The sequence below is a fragment of the Empidonax traillii genome, unplaced genomic scaffold, assembly GCF_003031625.1.
Source record: "Empidonax traillii isolate 1590-97213 ecotype Southwest subspecies unplaced genomic scaffold, ASM303162v1 scaffold11:size2795301, whole genome shotgun sequence".
In the NCBI taxonomy this organism is placed as follows: domain Eukaryota; kingdom Metazoa; phylum Chordata; class Aves; order Passeriformes; family Tyrannidae; genus Empidonax; species Empidonax traillii.
The window spans coordinates 1,208,387-1,234,797 of record NW_020955204.1 but is presented as its reverse complement, the minus strand read 5'-3'; the positions used below and the strand labels follow the sequence as shown (position 1 = coordinate 1,234,797).

At 41.0% G+C, this 26,411-nt stretch overlaps 1 protein-coding gene across 3 annotated transcripts in view; it reads right to left on the bottom strand.

Moving 5' to 3' along the window:
* Positions 1–26,411, bottom strand: part of AMBRA1 (autophagy and beclin 1 regulator 1) — a 121,394-nt gene that overhangs the window by 44,879 nt on the left and 50,104 nt on the right. For all 3 annotated transcript variants that reach the window (XM_027887067.1, XM_027887076.1, XM_027887082.1), the window contains one exon: positions 8,584–8,694. In XM_027887067.1, coding sequence (XP_027742868.1) covers positions 8,584–8,694 — 111 coding nt within the window. The remainder of the gene's footprint in view (positions 1–8,583; positions 8,695–26,411) is intronic.

Sequence of the window (26,411 nt, the reverse complement as noted above, 5' to 3'; positions counted from 1 at the left end):
GAACAGCACAGTTTTAAACAAGTCTCGAATCATGACACTGACAAACTCCAGCAGTGGTCTCATTAGAAACAGTACACCTTAATTCATTTCCCCTTCTCTTGTGGAGCGCCTAGTTCCCGCTCTTCTCATCTCCAATAAACAGGAGATGAGTGAAAAACTCTTCCCTGCAGATACAGACATTCATTTCTGACAGCTGATTTTTACACCAATCTTGGAAAAAATCAGTGAGAAAGGCCAGAGACTTCTCCAGCCAGTCCTCCATTTAATTACTCCAGTATTTGAGACACTCATACAAATCAGTGAAGTAACTCTTCAGCAGGCAGTAGGGAGCAGCAATCCACAAAACTTAAAAGAAGTCTTACTTTAATCCCTGATGTTGTGCTGCTGGGTGACCTCATGCAAATTTGTACATACCCTTTGTACCACGTATATGCAAACTACAAGCTTTTTGGGCTACTGAATCTCACTGTGCCTGTGTGCCATTCCCAGTATAATGAAGCTCCAAGGCCTTTTAGCATCACTTTCACCAATAGTTCAGTGGTGCCCTGGTAAGACATGGCTGGAGTTATGTTCACCCCCTCAGCCTAACCTAAATGCACTCTAGTTTTTCACTAAAACAGCTCAGATTATTCCAGGAGGTTTGAAGCTGATACTGCATACACTATTTTGGGGACGGGGAAATTTCAGACTGTAGTATTTTCAAACTCAAGAGGATAGAAATATTAAAAAAACAAAAAACATTTGCAATACAGAAAGTTTGCACACTAGAAGACTGAACACCTCATCTCCCATGCTTGAAGCTATGGCATCATACAGACCACTGTTGATTTCTAAAGTCCAGAAATTATCTTCTAAACCATCAGACTATGCCTAGCCAAAAAGTGGCTTTGATATGCTCACCTAAAACTGCAAATGAGTTTATGAAGGCACTTCTTGGTCTCGATTCCTTATTAGTTTAACAAAATAACAGTGCCAAGAATGCTTTGTTCATTTTTCCGAAAGTCCAAACTTCTAAATCAAATTAAGGCTGTTACTCAATAATTGAGCAAACTCTACTCCTTCTTTCCAACACATGCGTGGAATAAAGCTACACCAGAGAACTACTATGACTGAAAAATTACTGACTGTTGCCTATGTCACTTTTAAGCCAGAAGAGTTTCCCAACCCGGTACGCCACATGGCCACATAGACGTTTGCAGCAGAAGAAAAGACAGTCATGAGAGGGAAGCAGACAGGACTGCCTCGTCTTCCAGCATTGCTGATTTAAAGCACTTGCTGAACATCATCCTTAATTCTTCTGGACATTTTTCCTGGGAACTGCTTTCCTTTGTGGTTGAGTATCAAATTCTACTGTTCCATTTAAGAAACTCTGATGAAAAAGAAGATGGGGATAAAAAGTGGACTATGTAATTACATTCTGTACCAAACCACCTACACCTGTACTCTAAATTTATTCAACCATTTTTTCAGTCTCAAAGCTGCTAAAAACAGTAATTTTCAGCCTAGTATAAACAGAAAAGTGTTGAACACAAAAAGGTAAATAATGGTAGTCACTATCAGTGCTGCGATACCAGTATCTAAAATACACATGGCCCTTAAAGAACAGATGGTTCAAAAGATGACAAAATTCTGGAGTGCTTGGTCTGAATCTTGTTGAATAGAAAGACAAGAAAATAAAGATTAAAGACTATATTGCCTAAATTTAGAAAAAAAGTAGAATTAAAATGTGCCCTTTTTTGAGATCTAGGCTTCATTTAAGTACTCATGTCACCCCAAGAGAAGATGGGCATAAAGACAAGAACTGCAGTATATGCTGTGAACTAGCTAAAGGATGCATGACAACAGGTTGCACTATTGTAATCCCAGTCAAACTAGAACTCCTGGTGAGTTCTTCAGTGACTCATTTCAAAACCAGTCCTTTTTATTAGCTTTTTCAATGGGCTAGGCACAAAGTGGAACTGGCTGATGAATTCTCTTGATAAAGTTGGGTAATTTCATTAACAGAGCATTATCAGACCAAACAGTGAACCGAAGTACACAGAGACATAACAGAAGTAAAAGGAAAGAATTCTAGAGTGTGTTGACATTTATAAATGTCTGTTTTACCTGGGAACTTCTCAGTCAAAAAAAAGGGAGAATCAACTCTAGTAATCATAGTAAAGACAGCCATTCACCCAGCATAACACTGAAAGTTATTAATTCCAATCCTAAACTGCACCAGGGAGAGCACTTTCAGCAGAAATATCAGTGCTGATACAAAACCGTGTGCTAAGACCACATGCAGGATACTGGGCACAGTTTGAGACAGCCATGTTCAAGAAAGATTAAACCCTAAATGGTAACATGTTCATCAAAGAAGATGACTGGGAAAAATGAAACATTTATTTTATGCTTAAACAAATACATAAAACGCCCAAACAAACATGTAAGGAAAGGGAATTGTATATTGTATTTACAAAAAATAACAGAAAAAAAAGTGTCAGAAAAACATCACTTCTCTTTACAGATAATGCTGACAGTTAAGAGAGTAAAAGAAGTCATTGAGTTTGGAAATTGGATTTCAACCAGAATAGCAAGATTCTAGAATAGTCTTTCAACAATAGTGAAAGAATTTAACCAATTATAAGACAGAATAGTAGGAACTATAGGATGTGCTTGTGTAAGACAGCAGAGAGATAGACTACTTGGCTAAGGGTGTCCTTTCTTGACTCCTTTGTAGTAATACTCTAATCAGCAGTGATCTAAAGACATGGGGAAAAAAAGGGGGGGGGGACAGGGAGAGGAGGGGAATGGGAACACATTGAAAAGGGGAGTATTGGGACTCTCCCCATCACACCTGAGTTAACTACTTAGAAGAGAGCCAAGTAAGAAGACAAGCGAAACAACACACTACATTTGGAGAGCATTTGCCAGAGCATTTGCCAGAGATATAACTATTAAAACACTCTCACCACCAACCCTGCAAAAAACTTTGATTATTAGAAAATATAGTCCAGTCCCTTTTTGGAGGTCTAAGAACTGTTGTTCTCTCTTATTCCCATTCTGCATCTGCCTAAATTTGTCCTGCACCTCAGGACTCATGACGCAGTTCCCTGAGGTAGCCACAGTTTCTCTACAATGTTACTAATGTTACTAATGTCAGTTGCTCCTCAGTATTCGAAGCAACAAAACTATACTTGCTTCCTCAGACCAAAGGTACGGGTCTCATTTAATCATAGGACGGTTTCAGTTGGAATGGACCTCAAAGACCATCTAGTTCCAAACCCTCTGTCATGGGCAGGGACACCCTCCACTAGATCAGGTTGTTCAGGGCCCCATCCCACATGGCCTTTAATGCTTCCAGAGATGGGGCATCCACAACTTCTCTGGCAGCCTGCTTCAGTGTCTCAGCACCCTCCAAGCAAAGAATTTCCTTTTAACATCTAACCTAAATCTCCCTTCTTTTAGTTCAAAACCATTCTCCCTTGTCCTATCATTACCTACTCATGTAAAAAATCTCTCCAATTTTTTTTTTCAAAGCTCCCTTTAAGTACTGAAAGGCTCTCCAGAGTCTTTTCTTCTCCAGCCTGAACAATGCCAATTCTCTCAGCCTGTCTTCACAGGAGAGAGGCTCCAGCCTTCTAATCATCTTTGTGGTCCTCCTCTGGACTTACTCCAACAGGTGTAGAGAAAGGTAAGAAACAGGACCCATTTAGCTCAGGGACCCTTCTGTACCAATGAACACCTGGTTCTTTTCAAAGAGATGCACAGGCCATGTTTCCTCCTTGTTTCTGTAACTATTGAAAAATCACAGTCTATAAGAATCCATGTCCCTTCTCAGCTTTTAAAGATTATTTTTTTTATCTCATGCAAACTTGGACATTCCTAAGAGAAGAATCCCACATCTTCATTTTTGCAAGATAAGAAAAGTTTGTATTTCTCCTGTAAATCTCCTATTTACAGATTCGGGCACCTTGCCATATCCTGTACATATCACTGCAGTTCTACGGCTAATTTTTTCCTTTCCAGGTCTCTAATCCTATTTCTCATCTAGCATTTACTATATGTCTTTGTAAAACAATGTTGAACCTTGATGACCAGTCACCAAGAGTCTATTTATCATATAACACAGGTTCACTCATTTTTTATTTACAGGATTTTTTCTCTTCCCCACCCCCCCCCACCTGCCCCTCCTTCAGCACAGCCCAGAGCTTTTTGGTGAGCAGTCCACAACGATGACCAACATGACTGCAGACCGTCTTGTCTTTAAAGTTTGTTACACATGTGGTGAATGTCTCCTAGCAAAACGTTTTGTGAGCTCTCCTGCCACAAATGAACCATCTTTTCCCCTTGATGAGTGCCTGGAACATAAATATCACAGATGCAAGTTGTGCTTAACAAGAAAGTGCCATTTATTTCAGTCTTTCAATATTTGATTCACACTGGCATTATGATTCTTTGCTCTTCCCTCATTTACAAAGGATGAGAGACTGAGGTAGCACTTACCTTTAGAACCAAGAGAGCCTGCTGTGACAGCAGAAAAAGTCTAAATGTGAGAGGTGGTGATCTCAGCAAGGTTTCATTTTAAGTAACAGCATCTGAGAGGTTTTCAAGACATGGGAAAGATAAGATACCCATGCATTTGACAAAGCCAGAAGCTATTTGATTTCTTTGAACCTGAGGCCTGATCTATGAAAATAAAGCCAATAGAGATTATTTTAGGGGAAAATAGTTGCTATTTTTGGAAAACCATTTACAACACAGCTGCCCTTTCAACCCTTGTTTTCTTTTGTCATTAGTCCAGCCACAGAGCTGACAGAACACATCAAAAGAAACATCAGAGAAAAAATTAGTCAAGCTGTTGTGCCAACTTGGAGTGCTTATACCTACAGCATTAATTCCGCTTGAAGCTGGGGAAGGCCTGCAATTGCAGCACTTTTTGCCAAAGGAAAGCTGTGCTGGGCACACCATCTGCTCCTTGCCACCGTTGTGGATAGCACTTTCCTTACAGTTGTTTCTGTTTAAAAATTGTTTAGCATGTTTTTTTTCCCTCTCTATTAAGTTATTTTGCATTCCACTGTGGATCAGTAAGTATTGATCAAACCATACTCTTCAAGTCTCAGACAGTGTTAGAATAGGACAAGTTCCTGACGCATGACTAAATATGGAAGAAGGAGACCAGTTCAGCCACAGTGAATAGAAACTGAAATAATGAGAAGTGAGTAGGATGAGAAAATCTATATTCAAAAGATATAAACAAGTGAGAAAACCTTCATATATTTTACCAATGGAAAGGCTATATTCTACACTGTTTTCAATACTTAGCTGCAGGAATTCTAAGGGTATGCAACATTTACTAGAAGAATATTAAATGCAGAGATAGCATTGTCTCTGCTGTCAAATTATTTCTCCACCCTAATGCTGATATGACTGACAATTATAATTTAAGACCGGGTAATGTTTATTTCAGAGCTATTAAAAGCAAAACTGGCAAAAGCAGAGAAGAAAATCTGAAGCCATCTTTTTCCATTTTGCAATTAAAAGAGAAAGACAAGGAAGAGACTAAAATCCCACAAGTCCCTGCAAAGCCATTTTCCCAAGATCGCCGGGGTCTGCTTTTGCATTCTTGCTGGACTGAGCATCAGTGAGGTTGCTGCTGCAGAGCCACATCCTGAGCCCAGGGCTCCCAGGAGTGCTGGGGCCCAGACACTGAGATCACAGGACTGCACTTATCACACTGCTGTCACTTACTCAGATGTGTCCGCTTTAGAGGAAAACATCCTACTTCCAAGCTATCTTTTCTTTGTTTAATTGTAACAGGAAGGAGAGCTGCTCAAAGATAAAGGTTGGCCACAGAGTCATTTCTTTGATGGAGAGTGGAGCTGGCAGACAGTCCCAAAGTCCAGCTGCATCATTTCATCTGCCTGAACTCCCAAAGCACTTGTAGCTCAAGTCAGTCCTAGGATGTGCAACAGCCCCCTCTGTGTAAGCAGATTCTCTCACAGAGCCACCTCAGATTTACAGGAAACAACGGGGAAAAAAAGGAGCTACTGAGGTCACATGCTTCACTTGGCAAATGGTTTCTTTCCAATATCGTGAAGAATCAGGAAAAAATTCCTCCAACCCATCTCTCCACTAATACACATTTAACTTCACAGTATCTCTAATTTATGCCTCTTGGCAAACTTGCAGCTTGCTTTTGTTCTGTGGCTAGGCAGGCTTGGCAAATACCTGGTTTAGGATGAGCTACAGCTGCTACATCTTCGTACAACACTTCTCCACCTTGGCAGAAGGAGATAAGACTAACTAGTCTAGAAATGCCAGAATTGGGCTCGGCATACAAAAAGAAGAAGCAAAGTAAAACTGAGTATTTCAAAATGGTAATAAGACAAGATGGACAAGATAAGTACTATGTAGCACAATGTGGAGAGTCGGAAAGGCTGGGGATGGACTTGTAGCGGAAGTGTGGCCTCCAAGAAAGGTATGACAACAACAGAAACCATACCCTGCTAATTGGAAGCTATTTCAGAATAAAAGCATCCTGGTAGGGGAGAGGGAAAAGATTGAAATATTGATGCATTGAGCAGCAGATGGTTCTTAATTTCTACGGGATTCAATAAATTATAAACAAACATCTTACGCCTTTTTTTTTTTTTTTTTTTTAATTAGCAGCTGCCTCCTCAGCAGCCAGATGAGGCCAAAAAATAAGCTTGGAGTAGCTGGAGCACTCTTCAACTGCTTTAGAACTTGCAGAGAAGTTCCAAAGGATTTAAGTTGCTTCCCCCTCTGACTTCATCTTTATTCTGTTCCAGAGTCTTTCAGGACCACTGAAAGTACTGCCATGTGGCAAAGCTTTGCCTTGAGCACTGGTCCCCACAAGCAGCTGGGAGGGAACACAGTCAGGACAGGTGACTTGAACTGCTCAAAGGGATCTTCCACACTACAGAGCATCAGGCCTAGTGTATAATCTGAGGGAGTTGGCCGAGAGTGACCACTTGCTGTTTGAGGATGGGATGGGCAGTGGTCAGCAGGTGGTGAGTAACTGTCCTATTCATCCCTTAGTTTTCTTGGGTTTTATTCTTACACCCTTCTCCCCTGCCACCTCTTCCTCTCTCTCTCCCCTCCCCCTCCCATTTCATTACTATTTTTGCTATTGCTATTGTTAACTTTATTTCAATTATTAAACTGTTCTTATTTCAAACCATTAATTGTACCTTTTTCTGATTGTCCTCCCTAACCTGGAGGGGCAGGAAGAAGTGAACAAGTGGCTGCGTAGTGTTAAACCATGACAGCCAGGCTGGATGGAGCTTTGACTAACCTGATCTATTGAAAGATGTTCCTGCTCACAGCAGGGGAGGTGAAGAAGATGATTTCTAAAACTCCATTCCAGAGCAAATCATTCTTTGATCTTTGAGTTCAATTCTTTGTATCTCTGCTACTACAGTGTCAACCACATGTGCTCCTTTTGTGACTTCCTTCAGCAACAGGACACTACCCCACAGAGACCCCTGTAGTCAGATATGTAATTTCTGGAAAGGCAGAACAGGCAGGGCTGGAACTGAGAACTTTCTTAATTCATTTTAATGGCTACCTGCGAAAGCAGAAGTCTTTCTGAAAACAGAATCCCTGTTCTCTCTAAAAAAGTCAGTCCCTCAAAACAGAATCTCATCTGCTTTTGCTGAGAAGTCAAGCAATAAATTTCACATATGCACAGAGATGGCCTAAGCTAAAAATCACAAAGAAACATTCATGAAAATCTACCTCCTAGCTTCATCTCAGGCTGCCACAAACATTTCTGCAGCTGTGTAAGCAAGCTATATCAGGATACCATTTTGGATTAAAAATAGCCTTTCTAGTCAAGTTAGTTTTAGCCCTGAAAATGTCATTCTTTGATCAGCTGACCACAACCACTGAATATGCTTGTGCCTGTGTAAGGAAGTCTCTTCGAATGCGAGAGCTAGCTTATGCCATGGAACACATGTTAAACTACGGTCTAAGGGAAAAAGAAAATAAATAAGATCAGCAATACTGCTTGTACTCCTGACTCGGGAGCAACTTTCACTTGAGAAATAGGGCAAATAACTGCTTTTGCAAATGGCTAGAAGGTACATCTACTTCCTGGGGCTTGCAACACTGTGGTAAGCAACAGACTAGGGTCCTGATTCCCAAAATATACTGCAGCACTTTAATCCATACTAATGTCAATAACTTAAGAGAAATCAGACCCAGTTCATTAGCAGGTTATAATTTAAAGGAATAAAGACAGTATTTCTCCAGAAGCTTTTTAAGTAAGAGAATGAAGAGACTGTAAACGGAATTCTAAGAGAATGGTATATGTTCATGAAAATGCTCACAGAAAAGTGCCCCATTTATACATGGATTAGCTGATAGCAAGAATACACAAGCTAGACAGAGCAGAAACAGTTCTGCAAGTCTTTAGTCAACTTTCTCAAAAGGCTAAGCATTTTACAGTTCCACATGCAACATGACAATCAAGTAATCCAAGGCCTGTAAAATACAGCTGCCTTTGAAATATCCTAGAGCTTATGGTAGCTCTGGTTGGTATAGACTTAAAAGAAAGTACAGGTGTTGTTTCCAGCTTACCATTGCTGATTTCAGGCAGATCAAATTTAGTGAAGTCCCACCACTGGAGCCGGTAGGTGGTGTTGGCAATGTTGCTGGCCACAGCTGATTGTCCATCCCCAATCACAGCACCTACAGAAAAAGGGGGAAATAATTAGCAATTTGATCTCTACAAGATTATCCAGAAAAAAGCTGGGGAGACGAAACCACAGAAAACCTTTCAAAATCCAAACCTCAAAACTCTAGATTCTTAAAACACCTTATTTACAGAAATGGTAACATGTTCCCAATAAGCCACAGAACACAGGAAATTAATAGGAAAGCATCTCCCTGCAACACATTTCTGAAAGAAAATAAAGTTGATAAGAGATAAGACTTGCCCAGACACACAAGGCAGAAATCCTAATCAATTCATTTGGTGCAAATGCATTCTTACCTATCAATACTAGTGAAGCTGTATTTTCACAGACCCAAAATTTTTTAGTACAGCTATGAAGGCAGATCAGAATACATACTGATGAAAAGCGTTGCCTTGGCAAATTACACACATTTGTGGACATTATCACTGCAACTATCGTAAACTTCACTCAGAAGATACAGGTTGCCTACAGTATTTGCCACACAGCAAGGGTTGTAACAAAAAATTGTAACAACAATTGTTACAAGCAAGAAAGACCTATGAGCTGGCCCTTTGCTGCTCTAGGTAGTCCAACCTACAGCAGGCAAGGGCTGCTCTGACTCTAGGCAAGTGACATGACCCTTGCTAACCACCCACAGATTTGGACAATAGCCAAAGCAGAAGACTGAGCAGAATACCTCAGAAACATCACAAAGAACCTAATTTTCCAGGCAGAAAGCAACAGGTCACTGGTAACTCAAGTGAACATACATTTGAGAAACCTTGGATGCATTAAATGTGATTCCTAGGAAGACAAATGGATGATAGTACCAAATCTCATGCTATTTGCAGTCTCAAGGGCTTTCCTACCAGCAGCCCTTGTACTACACAAACATGCTGGCACCCAGAGAAACTCAGGGTAATAGAATTTGGTAAGGGAGAGCAAAACAAGATCATTCCCAAGCACAAAGGATTAAAAGCAAGGCTTCTAGAGTCTGTGCCATCTGGATTTCAGCTTCTCTGCACTGTCTCCAGTGGTAAGCACACAAAAAAGTCAGTGCCTTCACTCTCTGAGAAGGGCTGGCTCAGGACCCTGCTGCCACAGCAGCAACCGTGGAAGAGACATCACTGACAACTCTGCCAGATGCCTTTACAGAGACCTAGGAGCTTGCTGACTGCTGGTAACTGAAACTGGTATGGAGGAAAATGGGGAGTGCAGAGTGGCTGGGTAGTCACTTTTCTTATCAAATCCCAGAAGAATGCTCAGGCTTGCAAAAACAAACAAACAAACAAATAAACAACACACACCAAAAAAAAAAAAAAAAAAAAAAAAAAAAAAAAAAAAAAAAAAAAAAAAAAAAAAAAAAAAAAAAAAAAAAAAAAAAAAAAAAAAAAAAAAAAAAAAAAAAAAAAAAAAAAAAAAAAAAAAAAAAAGAGAAAAAGAAGTGCAAAAAAAAAGCCCTGAAAACACAAACACACTAAAACAGGTTTAATATTTTCTCTTTAAAGAACAAGATGGGCAGGGCAAAGTAAGCAAGAAAATTCTAAACTGATGCTGATAAATAAAGAGGGCAAGAAGGCTGCTTGAGTCTTGATTTTTGGTTCTAGAGAAAGCTCAGAAATATGCCAAGAACTTCTTGAGCACACAGCTTTACACTATGTACTCAGCTCTGCCAGGCCTCCAGCAATCAACCAACCTCCACCATGTGTCTGCTCAGTCTCTACCTGCCTCTCTGTCAGACGCTTGGAGACATATCACTTGGAGAGCAGACTTAAAATCATTTCCATTGCTTTAACACATGCCCAAGGCCTTGTTCTCTAAACAAAACAAAGGGCTCATCTGCACAGAAAATATGCACTGGAGAAAGCAGATTCAATACATTAATGAAATTACACTTTGCAACAGAAGTGGAAGGACAATCAAATTTTATGTTGCTTCATCTTTAAAAGTCTTCTCATGGCAAGCCCTGGTTTGGTACTCAAGGGCTGCTCTTCTGCTATCTTGCCTCCAGCCCCCACGTGGAGAACAGAAAACAAGCAGTGCGATTTGCTGCAGGGAAACAGTAACTAACATTACCAACAAGATAGCAACTGAGTCAGGCAAGTAAAACGATCGGCAAAGATAAGCAACAGAATTCTACTCTGGGAACGTAAGTCCAGAATATTGATTTTATTACAGTTATTACAAAGTTACATCACCTCTTTTGCAATGAGTATACCCTTTGTAGGTTATACAAACTGAGTGTATATATTTATAAAATATAAACTGGAGAAGAACATACCCTAGGAGAATAATTGTGCCCTCCCTCTGCATCACTGAAGCCTCACAACATCACTTATGCTCCACAAAGAGCAAGTTCATCTAGCTCATACAACTGCTGCACCTACTGCTACAAGTATCATAAAAAAAAAAAGGAGTTGACAAGCAGTTTTGCATTTTCTTCTGTGAAGATTCTGATCTTCTCAACCCTTTACCTGTAACCTTCAGGTTAGTTACAGCGTTTATTTAAACCTCTTCACCTCCAAAGGCAGTCACATTATAAATGTAGAAGCTAACAATGGAAAAAAGCAGTACTGCCCCACCTACAGGACAGTCCCACACAAATTTGAGAGTCAGCAAAGGCTACCAACTAATGCTAATGCTCCAGATAACTGATACATTTATCAAAGGGATTAGGACACAGGGAATACAGAGTGAAAGGTGCATGTTCAGAAGGATTTGACCCATTTCTCAAAGGCTCGAAACCAGTGTACCTAACACTAACCACAAATCCATGATCCAAATGCTTTTATTAAGTAATTATCTCTACTTATACTAATTATGTAATTGAGCAGTGCAATTTTTAAACTATATCTATATACATATAATGAAGTGAAGTAACTTTTGTATCACAAATCCTACCAGATGTCTCCCACATGCACACATACACTGTCCTACACTAAAGATGATTAAAAGCATGCAAACATTTCAGACAACCAACTTATGAAGAAAAAAAGAAAAATACCCCACCCCCCCAGCACAGAACTATGCTATCCTAAGCTGTGTTGTTCTCTTTGGTTGACAGGGAAGATTTGAGACCTTGGGTGGAAAATCTAAGAAAGTTAAAATCCTCACTACAGAGTTTCATGCAGCATGAAAACCCATTCTCAGCTGGCTTTGCCCAGTCAGGGTTTCAGCCTGAATGAGAGCAGGAGGTGCTGTTGCTTCTCAAGTTGCAGAGTATGTAACCTGGAGGAAAACAACACACTTTAGCTTCTTAAATGTGGGCAGCAACAGATCAGCTCTTACAAGCAGCTGTTCCCACCAACCACCTGACACTCCTGATTCCTGGGTCTTCCACTGTTTGATGGGATCACGAGTGACTGTAGTGGGTACCCAAGGGTCTCGGGCTTGTCATCCTCACAAACAGAATGACCTTTTACTGCAGAGATGATGTAGATTTCAAAATGCTGAAATCCAAAGCAAAGGCCAATTGAAATGCAGTGAATGTAGGTTTGATTGGCAGTTTTCCTGCGTCTGTCTATCACTGCGTAATAAACACTGGGTGATGGCAGAAATGAAGATAAATGCTTTCAGCAGCCCCCCCTTCTCTCCCCACCACCCCTTTCTCCATCCACCCCCACTCAGCACATGACAAAAGAGTTTAAAGAGTGGGGGAAAAAAAAGTCTTAACAAAGACTTAAAAAAAACCCACCTCAAATCTTTTCTTATAGGCCACCTACACGTGACAGATATTTATCCATCAGTCTCAATCTCCTCGGAGGATCCAACATATCTTGGCATATGGAGAAATGAACCTTCACCAGTCAACTATTGCTCATTTATGAATCAAATCATGCAAACCAATGTCTGAGTTTAGACTGAAAGAGAAATAAGGGGTCCAAACCCACTTTCCCTATCACTCCAGAACTCCCTCAGTGAAAAGCAGGGTAACTCTGGACTACTATTATCAAATACTCAGAAGAGCTAATACTGTAGAGCTACACATAAACTTTAGGGTACAAGTTTTAAGAACATGAAATGTCTTTTTATTATGGGAATTTTTTTCCCATGTATTTAACAGAAACTAGAACTCAAATTCTTTCTAGAGTAGATCCTTTACTCTTAAGTTTTTCGTGTCTGGCAGATTCTCTCATAGTAAGTGATAAAAATATTAAGATGCTTACAGATAAGCTTGAGGAAGCTGGAGAATCCCCTTAGCTAATTTGTGACTCAGTTTGAGGCAGTGATTAGGCCCTGGTATAAAATTCCCCCTAGATTAGTACTTGCATCTTTAAGCATGAGTATCTTTGAAAAGTAATTACCTTTTTATGAAACCACTTGTAACTGTAGCTCATACTATGGTTATCCTGCACTTGCAGAAATGATCTATCACAGCTGAAGAGTTTTACATGTACTAGTTCCAGATTTGCTGTAATCCAGGCTCCAGGAAGTCCAAAACACAGAACAAATCTATTTGATAAACCAAGGATAAGGCAACCTGGTTTGGGGAACTGCCTTTGATCACAGTAAATGTATTTAATATGAATTTGACAAGTCCTAGCAAATCTCTATTCCAGGCTACCATGAAGACACAGCCTTTGAAGTGGCCAGGCTAACTAAAACTGGGCTAATGCTGTAGAAACAGTATGCATAGCAACCTGGTATTTTCAACGATTTATTTTGCCTGTTCTTCAATGTACTAGCAAGCTGTAAATAGGAAGGAGGCAAAATGATTTTCATGAATGGATGCACAAAATGCTACTAAGAGTAGTTCGGCATACACTAAGCACTGAAGGGACCTTAACATTCAATGTTAACTGAGAAAGCCTCTAAGAGGTCTATGCTCTCTGAAGGTTGAACCCTCAAAAAGCTATTATTTTTCTTTACTGCACATGTATAAAATAAGAAGAAATGTAATTTCCCATTCGTGTTCATTCCTACTACAAATTGCCTTTTAAAAGGGGCAATACTTAGCATGCAGAGTTCCACAGTCCTGTCAGCTATGGGAATTTGAGCAGGCCTCAGCTGCTAAGTAAAGATGACCATCCTTATAGGAGCTGAGTCCAGTGCCCAAGGGCTCCACTCACATTGTGAACAATGCAAACATCATATGGAAGAGGGAATTTTTCAGCCACAAGTTTCAGACTTCAAAAGGAAATTAGTTAATTTGCAAGGAACACAAGCAAAAAATGAACAGATGCCCTGCCCAAAGCCTCCATCTCCAGTACAGTCAGGATGGCTCCTTGACATCTTATCTTCCTATATTTCTTTGTCTGATCATCTAACAATTAATACAGAAATGCATCATCTAGTGAGCATTTCTCTTTGACGGGAGGATTCAATTTTCCCTCAGGCAAACTAGAAGACATTACAGTCCTTTTCAAATGCATGCTCTCTTATCTGAATTGTTTGCACCTCACCAAGCAAACTGGTAATTTCAGGCTTCTCTGCTGCTGTTCACCGGAGAGAGATCCCCTGCTCATGTCACCCAGAAAGAAACTGGAAAATCAGATATACAGTAGCATGGTGAGTTTCCAGAACCAGCAAGAATTGGGCTAGTAGGATTCATACAGAACCTCTCAGATGAGGAAAACTCTGTACTTGGTGAAAAATAAGGTCTCTTATCATAGCCTTTGCATATAGACTTTGGAGCAAGCAAATGTCACTGTTCAGGAAGCCATCATCCTACTCAGGGTGACCAATAAAGAACAAGCAGCTTTAATTTTCTTGTTGTGGCTACATCAAGCCTCTCAGCTTCTGTTAGCAACAGATCGTGGTCTAATTCTCCAATTTGCCAAGACCTTTCTCCAACCATTCAATATCACACATGTACTGCTGAACAGAAAAAACCCCAACTAAACAAACTGTAAGGAATTCACAGAATCACAGAATTCCTTCCTTCTATCTCCCAAATCACTACCAATCATTACCTCACGTACAGCCATACCACAACAAAAGTCTACAGCATTTAAGACAATTTCTGCACACTATTTTTCTGTAAGAATTATAATCTCTCATGTCATTAAAAAACCCCACAAACAAACTCTAACAAAACACACAAATACCATGGGAACCATGGGCATACCAGTGTCTTACTTCTCACCTCAGTGATTAATAGAGAGAAAATAACTGCTCAGCAACTGCTGAGAGAAAGGAGAAGGGATGAATGGGAAGTGAGAGCTTGACTTCAGCAACTGAACACAAAGTTAACAGTCATATGTTATTAACGATACATAATTATTCAGCTTATGCCGTTTTTAAGTTCATTCTTGTAAGGTAGTTAAGTACAATTCAAAAGAAAACTGAAAATTCTGCTTGCAAAAGAAGCAGAGTTGCAAGCCTTAGTGGTGCTCTCACACTTGTACAACTCAAATGAAACTGTTAAGTGCTATTTTCTTCTTTATAAGAAAATCTTTATAAACAAGGATAGTTTAGGATCAGATGTTTGTTTTCTCATTTATCATTTATGATGCTCTTAGCTGCAGTGGATCTGAAGTTCCATGCAAAGGCTCCACTACACCGCTTGTTTTACACAATGTAACAGCATGTATGCATACATCTTTAAAAGAGAAAAAAAAAATCCTACTTCTTTAGGGACCAGCATGAAACTCATGGAATTCTGATGCTGGGTACAGTACTGAAATGGCATGTAAAGAGATGGAAGCGCTCCACGAAGCACTCGGGTGGAAATAAATGTCATCAGGCTACACAGCCAAGGGAAATCTTCCTGCAAATTGAGATGCTGTATCACTGAAAGAGCTCGACAGGAAAAGGTTATGGAAACAGAAAGAAACATCTGTTACCCTTGGCTGAAACAATTTGCAAGTTGTTTGAGAAGTGGGTGGTCAAACAAGCTTTCTCTCTTTTCGTTTAAGCCCCTTGCTGGGAAGGGTAGCCAAGGCTGGAGTCTTTATCAGCTAACTGCTGGAGCTGTTAAAGGAAGTTTCTGCAGACATTATCGCTTGTTTTGAAATCCTTTCCTTATTTCCATGTGATAACGGCATGTGTTAAAAGCATGCCTCATACTACCATATGATTCAAGCAGTAAAACATGTTTCCTTCAGTATAGCCTTTTAGGGAAACTATTCAAGCACTAAAAATATATTCCAATCTGCATTTCATTTAACTAATGTTTTGGTTTGACCTTTTCTGCATATTTTCAGCCTTTTATATGATTTGTCTGTATGCATAAAGAAACCCTAACATAAAACAATGAGTAAATGGTTGGAGAATAGGATTTACACTTTCTTCATAATTTCTGTTATTCCATACACCATAAAATCCTCTGATACTCAAAAATCAGGCATAAGAGCCATCAAGCTACTGCCCTGGTGAGGGAGTCAGAACCCTATTTACAGGAAAATACTGGGGAAATATAGACAAATTTATCTTGTCAGTGTGAGGAGAAACAATAATCTGGGTTACAGATATTCTGCATCTGGAGGTCCATACCAATCTACTAAAAAAATCAGTGAGATAATACATTTGAAATCAGCTCCCAAGCAAGTGATGCTTCAAAAATGTTTTTGTAAATTTATCAGGGCAGGAGGGTGGTGGGTGAAGAGGACAGTGAATGAGGTTAAGACACACTGCTAGATGAAAAAGCAGAAAAGAGCTGAATTTTGCAGTCTCTCAAGAAATGTGTATTCATTTCCTTTACCTCTGAACCCACACATGAGGGCATATTCACAGCCCTTCTCCCTTGTAACATTCCAGAAATAGTAGGTGACTCTCCATATCAAAATGCCACATTTCTCCTGCCAGAATTTAACAAAATTCCTGTGAACGTGAACTAGGAAGGTCTCAATACCTAATCTGTGCTTCTGTGCTCTGTGTCGCCCGGGGTTTTTTCCCTCTGCTAACTCTGCCTCTTGCGATGCCTCTGCTCTGTGTTTCTGCTCCCTCCCATCACTAAGTCCTTTGCATCATTACCAAGCCCTTCATTAAATGCTGTTGGAAGTCTGCTTTTTAACCTCCACTTCTGTGTTCATTCTCTGCACAAAACCAGAGCAAAATTTGTGCCTGGCAGGCATTTCCTTTTGTAAAACTCCTTCGTCTTTCCTTTTCTGACTTTTCAGAGCATGAAATGTGCCTGCTAATCCTAATTGCCTTAGATGGAAAGTCTTGCAGAGACTAGTCAAAGGGGGCATCCTTCCACCCAGCAGCTGTGAGCAGGCACCAGATACTAAGCTTTTGAGTTTCCAGAGCTCCCATCTCACTTTGTTGCCTTTATGAAGAACACAAGGACAACCTTGCACAAGTAGCTTTAAGGAAATGGGGACTTGCCTTCCCAGACTTCCCCTCCCCTGCCTAAATGGCCCTTCCAATCCAAGAGACACTCTGAATTCATTGTGCGACCAGACTCAAGTTAGGTAGTCCTCAAATACTGCTGCTATCTGTCAAAACAAAATAGCTAAATGTCTGGCTTTTCAGCCAGAAATTTGCCCATCTGCATCCCAACACCAGCTGTCTTACTGAAGAAAAAGTTTGTAAGGTCCCACTGGCACATCTGCAGCTGGCCTTTCCATTATCAGTGCCATGGCCAGTAGCACAGGCACTGAGAAACTGAATCAGTACTGCATTAAGGCATTTTTGCATCCAACAAGCATTAAACAAGTTGACTTTCTGGTTTAGCAGTGTTTGTCTGGATTCAGAGGGTTATTTCCACTACAAAAAACAAAAAACTCCTACAGAGGGTTGCTGTCATTGCCTAACCAGAATATTCTTACCACCCAAGGCTTGTGTCCTCCACAGTTGTCACACCACAAGGTCTACTGCAGCTCACTCATCTAACATAGATTCTAACACAGTATCAGACTAATCCAGTTTTGCCAAAAACTGTTGTTTACAGTTTTAGTTTATTCGTAGGTCTCGCAATTTCTTGAGATTTTGTTACAGGAACTGTTTGCCAAGACCCTTGCCAACTCTAGCCCGTATTCCAGTCAGGTTATACTTTATCATCAACCCCACAGCTCATAAGTTAGTGTGGCCACAGTTTTAGTTCACACTAAGTGATTCCTCTCCTGAGAAGACACCCAAATAATGTTGTAACAGCACTCCCCATCTAACCAATATAGCTATGCCAACAGACAGATGTAGAATAGATGTAAAAATAACAAGTGAAACTGCTTTACACAGGAAAGCCTTTTCCATTGTGAGTGTGCATTTTAACTACATGAAATCCTATTAATCTAAACAAATCAGCAAGCCAAATGCCTGCTACCGCCTCTGCAGCTCTTACTGCAAGAATTTGTGCTTAGCACAACTTGAAATGCGTGTGTCTTATGCCAAAACACCCATCTGCAGTGGAGAAAAAACCTCAGCAGTATCTTTGTACAGCACATGCATGCCTTATCAACCACCACATTGCAAAAATACAAATTTTCACTAACCCAAGAAGCAGTATGTTCCCTGGAAGGCTTTGAATTCTGGAGACTTAACTGTTTATCAGTACAACAAGCTTCCACACTGGAGCCACTTTTCATTGTGGAAATAGCAGTACGTAGTATTAATAAAAGCATCAAGCACAAAACCACATTCAACGGAGACTTACAAAAACCATTACTATCCTAAACACATCTCAGGGCTGCTGTATTACAGCATAAGCCTTGCGCATTCAAACTTGCAACGGAAATGCTGCATCAGCTGAGTGACACAGACTGACCACCACAATACAGAGCACTAAGCTAAACACTTTCAATGGTTGATTACATTCCACAGTCATAATATCCTGTGAGCAGGACAGGTCAGCGGAGGAAATACATATTTGTTCTGAATTTGTACTCATCTAGGCAGGTTAAGACAAAGTCATGTGCTCTCAGAGAAAAACGCACCTCCGTTAATCTAGGGGGAGGTCCTGACAAATAAACTCCATAAACTAACAAAGTGTCTTAGGGCAAACAAAGAGCCGACAGGCAGAATTTATAAAATGTATTTTAACATGTTTTCATTAAGAGCCTCTTGTCAGACCCACGTGTCCTGCAGTCACTGTGTCTGCAAAAGAAAACAGACACTAACCTTGCATAGGGTTAATGCTCCGAATACAGCATTAACAATACAATACACTGATACTAAGCTGGAAAGACATCACTAAAGAGAGCAATTTACAAGGTATCCTCAATCTATAGAGCAAGGACAGAAGGCAGGACAGGAACTGGAAAATAAGCAGCCATACTTGCTGTTTTCTGGGTAGAGAACAGAGACATAGTCAAAAAAGAAGAAAACGAGCAAGCTGAGAAAACACAAAATTCAACAGCAGTTTAACTCATGTGAAGGCAGTTTTAAAGTATGGCGAGATGGAAAGGAGGAAGCTCAGCCTGGAAGAACATAATGGGGAGACCACATTGTTCCAACTGAAAAAGAACATAGTAAAAGAAACATACAGCAAATGAAGTACTTGGCTCTTGCAATGTTCTGAACCCTTTCTGATGGAGGAAGTTTTGAGAGTGGTTTGGCATGGTCTAGATGACAGCAATGGAAACCAGATTCATTCCTTATTGCTGCTAGCTTTAATGCACAAAGCATGCTGCAGCACCTCAGTAACTCACAGAGATCTCCGTATGGAGCCAATTCAGGCTCAAGGGATGACCCAGATCCCAGCATGTTTGGAGCAGGACTGACAAAGCACGTTAGTCCACACCTTGATGGACCATGTGTAACAACAGGAAAGTAACCATGCAACATTCAGAATACAGATGCAGCATCAGAGCTCCCAGAAGGCAGCAGGACTGCACCAAGAAGTTTGACCAAACCTTGCAATGACTTCTGTAAATCTGTGTCACAGCTCAGCTCAATACAGACAAGTCCAATCCACTGCAATTACAACAGTGACTAGAAGATGAAAAGAGACTAACACCTTATCACATTATCTTAAGTATTAAAAGTCAAACTCAAACCCACATACAAAAAAATGAAGGCAGCAGAAGTACTTATTACCTACTCAGCATGTAGGTCCTGTGCTACACAACGGATGGATACTTCAGACGGATTTTTTTTCTTTTTTAGGGCAGATTTGACCTTAATCCAGCTTGAATTAGCTCATAATGCTTCCAGAGGGTGCTAAGCAGACCTGTCCAAGAAGCTGCTGTACAAAAAAACTGCCACAGCTATTCCATACAGCATTTATGAGAAGGAATGTAGGGAAATTCACATGATGAAAACAGAGGAATCAAAATTTACTGTTTTATAGCACAATTTGAAATTGTACACAAAAGAGATTTGGAGCAGGCCATGCTTTACTGGAGTTAGGGAGTCACAAACTAAAAAGAAACTGGTGAAAAGGTTACAAAATCTCATCCTCACAGCAGCAGAGACAGAGGTCCAGCTCCTACCAGATCAAAGAACCAGCAGTAGTACATTCTAGAAGGTGATGAACACTCCAGGTCAGCCTCTCAGTCTTAGCATTCAGTGTAAAATTACAGTCCCAAATGACAATTTTATTTGGCCTCACAAGTCATACGACAGCAGAAGTTAAGCAGTAGCTCACTAAAATCACAGGAGCAGAGAGACTGACATCCAATTACAGCTATTTTCTTTGCAAGCAGAGAAGTTATGACAGGACTATGCCTTCAGCTTTCCCTGTTCCCTGTGTCAACAGATGTGCACGTACCTATGAATGAAGGTTCTTCCGTGAAACCTCATCAGCCAAGCTGGGTCAGGAAAAGACAGACACATACTCTCCCTCTTGCACCCCTTCTATGCCTTCCAGATACAGAATTCAATAAAGTCCTTAGTGAAATGTTTTCTCACCTTACCTTTCAAAATATTTGCAAATCTGCTCATTCCATGGGGTCTATGAGCTCTTTTTCATTTTGTTATTGAGTCCCTCCCCATCACAACTTAACGTCTCCCAGTGTTTACCATCAGCCCTTCTCTCTCATTTCATCTTGCTATGATTTCCAGTCTGTAAGCACTGTTAGTTACTTGCCTCCTCTCTGCTCTCTTTTTCCTGTGTCTTCTTTCCCTTCTGCTCTGGCAAAGTAGTTTTGGATTTCCTTTATGCTTTTCAGTGTCCTCATAATGGAGGTGTGGGAGTCTATATGCATTTATTGGGTGTTTGTCTCCTTCCCCCAGTCATGCTCCCCACCAGATTTTGAGCCTGACCCATCCCCAGTATCAGTACCCATTCCATCATCTACTGCAAGACAACTCTAATGAAGACCATCACCAGACCCATTCTCTCCACTAGACTTTTTTCTTCTACTATGGCACCTTAGAGAAGTTTGAGATCTGACTCGGTTGGTCTATCAGGAACCAAAGTCAAGATCCTCAAAGAACTTCTGTGTGCAGCACACCAGGAGACATCACATGGATGGGTGCATGCATGCCCACACCACGAATGCTAATACGAACAATTGTTTGAAAGGAGACAAAGTGTTTCTCCAGCTTAACTGAAACCCACGCCTGCAATCCCAGCTGCCTCATCACCACCTTTGACTCATTCCTCAAACCCTCCCCTCCTCTAGCCTCCAATTGTCTCTGCGCAGAATCTCAGCTGCTTATAAGAAAATTACCAAGCGACATTACCTCCTCTATCCTTTCAAACTTCTCTTCCCCTCCTGCAATTCCTCCCATCATACACACAAGCACGTTCTCAACTCTTCTAAGCACTTCACCTGCCTCTATGATTTTACTGTGTCAGTTTCTATCCCTTGACATTTGTCAGTAAACATTTGTATGCTCTGCTCCTCCCTCTCACAACACAAATATGAATTAACTTCTGGCATCTCTAAATTTCCCAGACTCTGGATCACAGTTTGTGACACAGGATGTCCAGGGTGAGAAGAGGAAATGCATTTACCCGCACATGTTCTTCTCATCTCTAGCTCTCAAACTGTACACTATGAACTCCTGGCAGTCACTTTTCTTTTTCCCCTCCAGCACACCTTCCATCTCTCACCGACTACTGAAGCTGCTCTACTTCTAGTGACCCTCTTCCTGGTCAAAGCTCAGGACTAGAAGTCTAACTATCATCATCATCTCTTTATTAGAACAGGTGGTAACATTTTTGATTCTTCAATTACTCCTCCCTTGCCTCATGTGAATGACTGCCGCCTCACTACCATTACCACCCTAACCATCCCCAAAGATGCTGAAAGAGACAAACGAGCAATTATGACAATCACTACAGCTTATTCCACACTGATCTCTGTTTTTGCTGTCAGCCCTGAAGTCATCTCATGGGTCATAAGCCACACCTAGGTACTCCTTCTCACCTGTTGCTGCAAAAACTAACAGGTTGAAGCAGCTTGATACAGCTGAAATTGTACATAGTTTTAGGCAGTGCTTGAAGTAAGGGAAAGAGATGTAATCTGGTTCCCAGATCAGCAAGAGTGTAACTCAGAAGCCAGACTGCCAGGGAGCTCAGCAGGACTTAGAGCCCAGGGCAATTATATGTATAGAGGCTGCCTCACAGCTCCTGCTGATTTTGAATTCTCAGAAACATAAGTCCTGCCTGCCAGGGCTGCTGGATTATAGCCCACACTGAGCTCAACTGGAGAGTGTGTCAACTACTGCTCAAGAAAGCAAAATACAGCTTCCTTTAATACCACTGACTTGTAGTGCCTGCTTAGTTCAAAACCAGCTCTGAGCTCCTGCAGACACTGAAGACCATTCCCTCTTCAGCTCCATTCCAGAGGTGGTAGATACACTAATTTAAAAAGGCACAGGGCACGGAGGGAGACATATATGAGGTATACCCCTAGCTTTGGATCCTGTTTATATTTTCTAGTGTTCAAAATCTCCTGCTGCCTGCATTTACGTTTCACTGAGTTCTGAAGTGACAAGTTAAAAAGCTGGTGCTCTCATCCTGACTAGGGCCTGTATTTGCTATTGCACAAATACCATTTGGCTTCTCTGCTCAGTTTTCTTCAAGAATTTCCCTGTCTCAAGCAAGACACTTAACACCTTCCATATTTTTATCAACTCCAAACCACTGACAAATCCAGCCTTTATGTGTTGGGAAAAGTCCACAGCCTAAATTTATTTGCCTAGGCTCTGCCTTTGCCAAGGGCATGTTCTAAAACTCCTCCAGCTTCCACACAGACGGGGCAACTTTCTCAGTGTGGCTCAAGTAAAGTAAAACACATGACTACGGTAAACCCAGAAGTCAAAAGTAACTCTGAAGAGGCAGGCAAGTTGTCACTGACCTTGCAATACCTTTCCATACATCTTCCCCTGCAATCAAGGAAAACCAGCAGCCAGAAGCGTAAATTCAACAGCACCATCTCACGTAACAATACTATGTGGAGGGAAAACTACCACTGCAGAATCAAATAGCTAACACAACCTTTGATTTGTATACATTCAGTGATAACAGACTGATACATTAATGTTCAATTTAAAAAAAAAAAGGATCCAATGATACAATCCCATCTACTTGTGAAAGGGAGATGGAGATCAGCACACAGAACTATGTTGCCATAGCAAGAGCTTCCTCCATCTTTGTGCCAGGGTGGCTATAAAAATGTCTCGGAATATATTCTATATCAGGCATAGCAAATCTGGCTCAGGGTTTGCTTTGTGGTGTTGGGTTTCTCCCTCCCAATATAAAACACGTAAGCAAAAATCATGACTAATCTCTTCAAAGATGATGGCCAAAATGTGGCAGGTCTCTGAGAATTCCTACCCCTCTGCACTGCGGATCGCACAGGTCCTTGCCTCCCCTCTGCACTCTGGAGCATGGATGGTTTTTTAATTATTTTCACCCCCTTTTAAAAGAAGGCAGCAAGCTGTGGGAAAATAGTTTTATGGTTAAGTGAGCTTTACCACCCACAAAGAGACAGGTCCCCAAGGGGCCCTCACCGCCCACAAAAAGATGAGCACTTCTGCAAAGCCTTACCCCTTCTGATATAATGATATCTAGAAATTCATCACTTTAACAATGCACACAAAAGGAATCAGCCTGCACCCTTCACTTTTAAGAACATCATCATCTCTCTCCAATGCCTTTCTGAATCTCAAAGGCAGCTTTAGCTTCCCAGTCACCAGTACAAAGAAAGGCTTATTGGGACAGTTTGCATCAGCAAATACATTATACAAGCTTTCTCAGATTCAGTGCTCCCTTCCATTGTGCACTGGAACAGACAACAGCTTGTGACATGATACCAATGGTGAGCAGAACCTCTCCTGCACTGGGACCACTGCAGACACCCTATAAAGACTCCCGTACATATACCAGTAACTTCAAGACCAGTACTATGATCATAAACTTCCCCTTGACACCAGGCAACAATTTTGCTAGTTGAAATACTCCATGTAGTGGAAAAACACCTACTTCAGCAATCATCTACCACAAAGTAAGTGGTGAACTTTATATGGCAGTCCTCCAAGAAATAAAAAACCCTAATACCATCACTCATATGTCATTTTTTTCCAGTCTAAATTGGCCTGAGGTTCTGCCTTTTGTCTATTGAATTTAAAGGTGCTCGATCAAAAATCTTTCCCCCACAGATATATCTAGAACAATCAAGTAACAACAACTACTTCTTTGATTAGCTAAGTATATCAAACTTATGTTGTTCCACAGATGAAGTTTTCCTCAGCTGATTCCTCCTTCAGCTATTTTGAGTCCTGAAGTGTAGACACAGAGTTGCACATGGATTTGAACATCATCTGGAATGGGATCAATAAGACCATATAGAAAGGTAACAAGCAGTTTCATAGTCCCTGATAGTACCTGCCTACATAAGGCCTTAGCACTATGTCATGATGACAAGAATTCAAATTCCCTCGGTTCACAGGCAGCTCCCCAAAGCCATTTTCAGAGTTACTACATTGCCCAAAACAAGCCTTCACAAACTGCAAAGGGGATTCATATTATTTGTCCCAAGGCATCTCATCTCACTCTGGGCTGTAATAATATTCATTTAGCCACAATGGTACCATTGGATCATCACTGGGAACAAAGCAAATGCAGGAAAGATCAACCCTGCAAATAAACAGAATGCAATTGCCACTGTCACAATCCAGATTTTACTATCTACTGAAAGAAGTGGATCAATCCCAGACCCCAAACACCTGGTCCTTTGAAAGGCCAACAGGAGTAGACTGTAACTAGAGTGCTTAACAGCTGACTTGTTTGAAATACATCTTGCCTTTGGTCTAGAGTCATTCCATAGAAGTGCTTTAACTGTCCAAAATCTTCCCTGTTGTTTCAGCTCAGTTCAGGGCCTTAAGCACCACTCTGTTCCCATTTGAACAGTCTTCCACAAATGCATACGAAAGCCTATGAAGTGCTGCTAACAACAATCCTGCAATTGCACCAGCAGCTCTTCTGTGACACACAATGGTAAAACTGTAATTGGTACTTCAAGGCTCTGTATTTGGGACCTTTTAAACCTTAAATATGACTTTCTCATGGGAAGGACAGTCCTACACATAGGTCTATCAACTTCTCTCATGGAACAGCAGCGAACATCTCCACAAGTCCTGAAATGCAGCCAGTCCCAGACAGCATCTGGTGCACATGAGTAAATGCAGATCTTTCCTACTACTGCTAATCTCAGTGCAATCGCACTAGACAAAAATCCCATGACACCTCAGACCTCATCAAGCATGTCCTGTAAAATGAAGTAGCCTGTACTCACTTTGACCAGAAGAGTCATGCTCATTCTAATCTTACTTGCAAATAAAAATTGTAAATTATGTCCATAATGTACAGCCACTGATCCAGAACAAGTCTTTCTATGGACAGCTATGCTCCACAAGCAGGCAATTGAGGGGTTTTCAGTTTTCAGTTACCAAAGGGAGCAGAAAATGAGACTCTTGACACAAAATAAATATATACTCAGTGAAAAATTAGTAACCATTCTCCAGTAACATCTACACTCTCAGACAAACTTCAAAGAGCCAGAAGTCCTCTGCAGTTACAGCCATTACAAGATTTTACAACTAGATTAGGAGATGATCCCAATATCTGCAACCAGAAGCAGCTGTACCTACTCCTGAGATGCAGTGCTTAACACAGCTAGAAAAAACTATTCACCTACACTGAACCCCAGCATCATTTCACTACTCCTGTGCACTCAGTCAATTCAGAGAATCACTGAAGATTGCGAGTGGAAAGGATCTCTGAGATGCTCTATACCACCCCCCTGCTCAAAGCAGTTTGAATTACAGCAGGTTACAAGGGAGTATCTCCAGTAAAACTTGGATATCTCAAAAGACAGAAATCCCACAACCTCACCAGGAAAACTATTCCAGCATTTGACCACTCTCACAATAAGGAAAAGTTTTCCTAAGTTCAAATGGAATTTCAATTTGTGTCCATTGCTTTCTGTCCTTTCACTAGACATCCCCAAAAAGAGTCTGTCTCCCTTCTCTTCATTCCTTTATACACATTGACAGTATCCAGTCCAAGCCCTCTCTTCTCCAGGCTGAAGAATCGCAAGTTGAATCTCTCTCAACCTCTCCACTCAAGTAAGTCTCTAAACCCTTACTCATCTTTGTGGCCCTTCACTGCACTTACTCCAGTATGCCCAGGCCATCTTGCACTGGAGGTCAAGAACTGGACAAGACACTACAAATGCGGCCTTAATAGGTCTGAGTAGAAGGATCACGTCCCTCAGTCTGCTGGCAATGCTCTTCCTAATTCAACACAGTATACTATTAGCCTTATTTTCTGCAGGGGCACATCTGCTGGCTCATGTTCAGCTTGTTGCCCGCAGAACTCCCAGGTCATTTATTGCAAAGTTTCTCTCCACACAGTAGGTCCATAACCTGTACTGGCGGGTGGGTTATTCTTCCCCA